We start from the raw sequence: 7,416 nt of genomic DNA, 5'->3' as shown, positions 1-7,416 counted from the left end.
TGCATTCCTCAACCATCAACTTCAAGGGTAGAGACATTGGTTTAAAAAAGGGTGGCAATTGGGTGACACTTACATGTCCATAAAGAGAGAGATCTCTTGAATCTTCTTTCCTAAAGACCTGTCCCACTTTTGTTCCTCCTCCTTATCTTTAACGAGGAACCCTTGTCTTGCTTCTTGAGGTGCACCTACACCTATCAAAGCTTTGTTTGCACAAGAATAAAACAACAACCTATCAATCCCCATCCATTTGCTTCCCTCATAATAGTAAATACTATAATAAAAGCATACTTTTTCAAACACCATATTTCAGCATGTAATCCTCATCTCCCACCAATGAGTGAAGTCTTTGTGGATTCATTTTTGAGTGAATAGGGTGGATCATCATGTTTGAGCCTATAACCCTATTTTCCACAAATCAAGGAAGTCCTCTTAGATTCATTTTGAGTGAACATGGCAGATTCAAATGTGCCTTGAGTTGATCCACTATTTAAGCCAACAAATGTCTTATTTTTCGTGTTATCATCTATGATTGCTATCATTAGCTTCTTCCTTTAACTGCCCAACTATCTTGTGTATTACGATTAACTTCTCCCTTTAGCTTTGTGATTGTCGAGTATTTTGTTCATCTTAGGTAGCATTATCCACCTACGTCTACTATTATCAACTTCTTCCTTTAGCTGCCCAACCATCTTGTGTGTTATCTCCCTTTAGCTTTGTAAATCAGGAGTATTCTCTTCATGTTGGGCAGTATCATCTCTCCTAATGCCTCCCATGAAACCAGCATGTGAGTGTAAAATTTGTCTAGTTGAGAGATATCTAATTGTTGCCAGCTTATTTTGCACCAACAATCTTATTAACAAGGGTGGATGTTAGGAACAAGGATGGATTTTGGGTTTGCCATTGCGGATGCATCCATGTGAAGCCCTCTTGTTTGTATCAATAAACAATCACAACCTGAAGGCATTGCTTGAGACTTAGGCTAGTTACACATCGCGTGGATAGCCATTTCCGAAAAAAGAGAGCGTTTGCTGATGACGTGTTGCATTATAACAGGCCGCGAAATTGACGCGGACGCTAGACACTTTTGAGCGGGGGATCTCCCTCGTCCTAGAACTCATCCATGCCCAACACACTAGGTGACAAATTCTATACATTAAAAAAGTATAGTACGCCTGACAGCAATTGAACCTCCGCCAAAGGGTGTTGGTCAAAGGCATTATTAAAAGAACGGATTGCATGCTACCCCAGCCGTCCAGGGTAGTGTGTACCCGCCCTTACAGCTCCAATGTGGGATGTTGGAGTGTACATCATTGGTATTGATTGTGCAACCCATGGGACTTTTTTGCGAAGAAGATCGTTCTCACATGGAGTTTGACTCCACTTGATATGTGTCTTGATGGAAGGTCTTTTTCATCTCAAAAGTGCTTTTAAAAACTTTGGAAAAATTCAAAAAATATGTCCATTAGTAGCCTTACACCTTATTGGACCCTTTGAGACTCGCAAGTCACCTGAAAAGCACATTTACCGATGGTAGATAAGCACAAGATGTGAGCTGTTATTCTACTTGCTCCTCTACCTGACCAGGATCGTGGGAAGCCAGCCGAAAGAAGTCCTTGAAGCTTGCCAACCACACTTCATATTCATAACAATTACGAAGAGGCAGACGATGGGTGTACATGATTGTATGGTGCACACGTGCCTACCACCGGCATAGATTGGGAGGAGGGGAGAGGAGAGGACTTGTGGTTTGTCCTGATGTGTAGCGGACAAAAGAAGCAATCCTCTCTCTCTCTCTCTCTCTCTCTCTCTCTCTCCCTCCCTCCCTCCCTCCCTCTCTCATCTGGCCGGGTCTATCGATATTACTCCCTTTGTGTCAGGATTGGATTTGTACTCCCACGCATAATAAAGAGACGTTACGATTGCCAATCCATCGGTTAGGATCAAGCAATCTCGTATTTGTTCATGAAGTTCGGGCTTTGAGTAGCAGCAGCAAGCAGGGGTTCTTCTTCCGGTTCGAGCTGCAAACATGGCTGCCAGCTTCTGGAATTCCTCTCATTGGTAACCCTCTTTATCTCGCCGCCATCCTTGCATGCAATTTGCTTATTGCTTAAAGATCAGTATCTTGAAGTCACTCGTTACCATTCTTCATATATCTTGTAGGCTTGTAATCTGATCAATCATCATGGTCTTACCGTCTTACTATCTCCGGCATTATTTTTCCTATATGTTTTAGGTCTCTAACCTGATGATCAATCATCATGGTCTTCGTATGTTATGTGTATGCTGAATAGTACTGACTTCATATGTGCATGCTTAAAAGAAAACATTGCTTAGGTTCCGGTGTTATATTATTATGCTGCGGTCTTGTAATTCGTGGAACGATCATTATGATTGGTGATTATGTTATATTATTATGCTGTGGCCTTGTAATCTGTGGAACGATCATTATGATTGGTCATTATGATTGTCCTGTGCCTACCTCTAAAGACCAATATTTCCTTGAAAGGTTTGTCAGAATGGATGGGCCTCTATTGGGTGCAGCTGATATTAGTTCTAGAGCATGTGTTGGTGGTGGTCAAACACTAAAGGTTCATCTATCATACTTGGGAAGATTGATGAAAGTTGAAGTTTGTGGATCTTCAAAAGATAAGAGTTTCAATCACATTGGACAGGGAGTACCATAACTCAATATAGCAAACCAAATCCCTCGTGTAAAAGGCAATGACAACAGCCTCATATTTGAGGCACACACGCATCTGCACATGTACCTCATATTTGAGGCACACACGCATCTGCACATGTACCTCTATCTCCACCATATGACATCCTTTACATGTTTTATCCTCTTGTATCTCTTCAGCTTATCTGCCTCTCAACTGTAAACTGGTGTGAGGAGGTCCATATCTAGGCTATAGCATATATCATCCGAGATGATACAAACACATCCATGTATTTTGGTTTTGATGCTGCCCTTCTCAAGAAGCTAGAGAAGATGCTTTGTAACAAAGGCTACCTTCACACCAAGTGGTGCTTCTAGTTAAACTCATGTCCTCTTTGGATGTGCGCTATCACTTGGAAGAGGTCCTCAACTACCATGGGGGTAGTAGTTATCTTTGCTCTCATGATTGTAGTCTCAATAGTCATAACTAGTAGGCTCTTCATTCTCTGCCTTCCTATATGCAGATCAAGTGATAAATATTAAACTTTGTTGAAGCCCCAAAAGCATCACTTTATCTTAGATTCTAGAGGGAATCTCTACATGATGCAACATTTTTAGATGGTGGAATTGAGCTCTAATATTGAAAGCCTCATTCAAACTACAAAGAAATCATAGGTTATTCGATGTCATGCTTTTTCTTCTCAAATTGACAGGCTTAATAAGTGGTTTGAGAGCAGAGCAGTAGAGAGTTGGCTGAGAGTTGGCATGTGATGTCCACCAGAGATGGATCCTGACTGATTTAACCATCAATCGGAGATGAGAGAGTGCTGAATAATGAAGGGCAGTAGGCTCATCACCAAAACACAGCAGTTGGAGGTTGAAATTTGGTAAACATAGTAGTGTACCACCAAAGAAGGTTGGAAATTGATCACCTAACATAGGTATCGCAACAATCGCCTAGTGGGAGAGATGGTAACAATGTGTTGCTTGGCACTAGATGCTGAAAACGTAGATTGATTGGGTGTTATGATGATGTAGCAAATGGATATCTCCAAATAGCAAGGCGATGGCTGGAAACAGGCCGCCTAGGGCTGGAATAGTGATGAGCTCCAATTGGTGATGGTTAAATAGTAGATGGTAGGTGGTTGATGGTTGATGGTTGAAATCTGCACAGCAGAGTGAATAACTTGCACAAAAGGATAAAGACTAAATGGGGGCAGCTGGTCTAGTTATAGATGTGGATGGACTCTCCTAAATTAAGGTTTCACTGAAACTTCTCGAACTACATATTGTTTTTATGTTTTTCATTAAATAAGCATGTTTTGGGGCTGTTTAAGAGGCTAATCAGCATGTAATGCATTTCTTAGCTTAACACTCTCTCTCAAGCCCAAAATAGTGTTAGAAAGGAAGGCCAATGCCCAAGGCGTCCCACCACAAAGTAGCTAGAGTATTGGACGAAGGGTGTACAGTGGCTACCCAGCGGTCTACCAAGACTATAGTGGTGATGGTTATCTTATATCAAGGGAGTTTAAGTAGTCACCCTAGAGAGGACATTGACAAAGGGTGTTTGTGTCAGAGTGTAGCAATGCGGAAGCGTAGGACAAAGACTGAGAGAGAGTGAACACAGAGAGAAGAGAGAGAGAGAAAAGGAGACAGTGTAAACGCAAAAAATATGCGGTGTAGTATGCTGTATAACAGTGCAGAAATACACAAGGGGGCAGAGGAAATATCTGCGTATGTCTCCGACTTGATGACCTCAATCTCCGTCAGTCCGAGCACAGTCTGTCTTAGCCAAGAGATCTCAAGATCAGAATCTGAAATCACTGAATAATGTACCAACAATGTGCTGGAGGACTGCTATATAAAGCAGAAATAAAAGGCATAAAATAAACAGGTCGGCTGCATTAAATGAAGCCGACTGCAATAAAATAATGCCTAAAAAACTGTCCGACTGCATTGAGGCTGCCACGTGGCACCCTTGCAGTCTGCTGACGTGGCTGACTGCTGACGTGGCACTGTACTCTGTCTGCTGTCCGACTACTGACGTGTCCTTTGTAATCTGTCTGCTGGACCAAACCCTAACTGTGCAGAAACCCTAACACAGCCTGCCCAGGGGATGACTCAAATGCTAACACCCCCTCTCAGATCCTGGACGAGGCATCAGACTGAGGGATCTAGAATGGTGCCGAAGAAGAGCTTGCGGAAGCGCCTTCATAAACAAATTTGCAAGATTATCCTCCGTCTTGCAATACTCCACATCCATGGTCCCATCCAGAAGCTTCTTCCAAATGAAGTGATACTGGATCTCAATGTGCTTCGTTTGGGCATGGAATACTGGATTCCGTACCAAGGCAAATCAACTCTCATTGTCGCCCTGCAGAAGAGTAGGACGAGTCTGGGGGCAGCCAAGCTCCTCCAACAATCGCCGAAGCCACACAACCTCACATGTGGTGGAAGACGCAGCCCGATACTCCATCTCAGTAGAAGAAAGGGCTACCGTGGATTGCTTGTTGCTACTCCAAGAGATAACACCTGTACCCAAGATAAAACAGTAGCCTGTAGTGGACCGTCGGTGATCCACATCGTGAGCCTAACCCGAGTCACTTCAACCTGCAAGAACCAGATTTGAAGCATCTGTACCTGTGGGATAAGAAATCCCTAAGTCAGAGGTCCCCCTCAAATACCGAAGAATCCTTAGGGCAGCATGCCAATGCACGTGTTTGGGTTCCGTCATGAACCTGGCCAAAAGACCCACAGCAAAACAAAGATCAATATGAGTGTTGAGAAGCCAAATCAAGGATCCAATCAACTGACAATAGCGTGAAGCATCCATCACGGGAGAATCTGAGTGTGAAGTGGCCTTCCAATTCGGATCCATGGGAGTAGTAATGGGCCGATAAGTCTCCGTCTCAAAAGTCACGAAGAGCTCTTGAATGTATCTTTGCTGAGAGATGAAAATCCCCCTTTGAGACTGATAAATATCGTGACCCAAGAAGAAATGAAGAAGCCTCATATCTGTAATCTCGAATGCCTAATGTAAGGTTGTCTTGGTCTCGCGGACCTTCTGTGCATGATTCCCTGTCAAAATCAAATCATCAACATACGACACATGACCAACCTTGGAAGTGTATACATAAAGTTGCGGATCGGCCTTGGAGCGCCGAGATCCCAACTTCGACTGAAGAAATGAGTCAATCTTCTCGCTCTATGCACGTGGAGCCTGCTTGAGGCCATACAAGGCCTTCTTCAACCTGTAAAATTTCCCATCGGAGGATCCAAAGCTAAGAGGCTACTCAACATAGATCTCCTCCTGCAAGTCACCTTTCAAAAAGGCCGACTTCACATCCAACTGATAAACAAGCCATCTTCTATGGCCAGCCAAGGCAAGAACAACTCGAATAGTCGCCATACGAGCAGTGGGGGCAAAAGTAAATCAATGCTTGGGCGCTGAGCAAAACCTTTAGCAACAAGGCAAGCCTTGTGCTTGTCCAAAGAACCATTGCTAAGGTACTTGGTCTTGAAGACCCACTTGACATTAATCACCTTCTTGTGAGAGGGACGAGACACAAGAGACCAAGTGCCATTCCTCTCAATAGCCTCAAACTCGGCTTCCATGGCCTTCCGCCAATGATCACACTGCAAAGCCTCCTTCACTGAAGTGGGCTCTCGATCTTGCATAACACGGGTCAACAAACAATAGCTGGAGCAGACAAGCTTCGAAGAATGTGCCTGATTCCTTCGTGACCTTTGCGGTCCATCTTGCGGTTCCCACTCCTTAGGGACCCCCTTGATCCCTGAATCTCGGAGTGTGTCACGGGTCCAACGAGGAGGAGGACAAACCTCTCCCCGTCGCTCTCCATCTGCTGAAGACTCTGGAACATCCACTGGCAGAAGCTCCTCATGGATGGCCAGTGAAAGAGAAGACTCTGAATCCGAAGAAGAATCTCGATCAAGAGGCTCTGGCTCCAAAGAAACTGTCTCAGGAGCCCAAATCTCCCTTGGATTAGCAAGGACGGGTTGCTCCTCACCCTCCTCTGTGGCCAGTACTTCCACGAACCACACATCTCGGCTCGTGTAGACATCCCGCTTAACGGGATCAAACAAACGATAACCTTGGGATTGGGAGCTATAGCCAATAAAAACCTGTCGTCGGGAAGCCACCTCGAACTTATCATGCTGCGTCTTCGGAATGTGCACATAAGTGTCACACCCAAAGATCTTGAAATAAGAGACATCAGGCTTAGTCCCGAAGTAAGCCTCAAAAGGTGTCATCCTGTCAACGGCCGAATTGGGAGATCGATTGAGGATGTGAACTGTGGTAGCCACAGCCTCGGCCCACAGAAACTGAGGTGTTTGTCGGTGCTCCATCATGGTGTGTGCCGTCTAGATTACACTTCGGTTCTTCCGTTCCAAAATGCCATTCTCTTGGGGAGTGTTGGTATTAGCAAACTCTTGGTGAATGCCCCTATCTGCACAAAAATGAGCTGACTCATTAGATATAAATTCACCTCCCTTGTCTGAATGCAAGGTCTTCAGTCGCCGGCCAGAATAGTTTTTCTCAAAGAGAAGCCAATCCTTGAAATGAGAGAAAGTCTTCGATTTCAAAGTCAAGAAATAGGCCCAAGTCATCCTGCTGTAGTTATCGATGATCAACATGAAGTACAAGCTCCCCTTTAGGGACTCGGTCCTCATCGGGCCACAAAGATCTGTAGATACAAGCTCCATGGGTGAAGTAGACCTCCTAGAAGCTTTGTTGG

At 44.4% G+C, this 7,416-nt stretch overlaps 1 protein-coding gene across 2 annotated transcripts in view; it reads left to right on the top strand.

Moving 5' to 3' along the window:
• Positions 1-1,866: 1,866 nt before the first annotated feature.
• The window catches only part of LOC148011287 (cyclin-C1-1-like), a 71,377-nt gene continuing 65,827 nt past the window's right edge, over positions 1,867-7,416 (top strand). For both annotated transcript variants that reach the window (XR_015689365.1, XM_087670663.1), the window contains exon 1: positions 1,867-2,058. Coding sequence is in view for 1 of the 2 variants with exons in the window: in XM_087670663.1 (XP_087526789.1) it covers positions 2,027-2,058 (32 nt within the window). In the remaining variant the exon portion in view is untranslated. The remainder of the gene's footprint in view (positions 2,059-7,416) is intronic.

Source organism: Lygodium microphyllum, chromosome 28 (genome assembly GCF_053477565.2).
Source record: "Lygodium microphyllum isolate KBCC chromosome 28, Lygodium_microphyllum_v1.1.10, whole genome shotgun sequence".
NCBI classification, from domain to species: Eukaryota; Viridiplantae; Streptophyta; class Polypodiopsida; order Schizaeales; family Lygodiaceae; genus Lygodium; species Lygodium microphyllum.
This window is presented reverse-complemented; position numbering and strand designations above follow the sequence as displayed.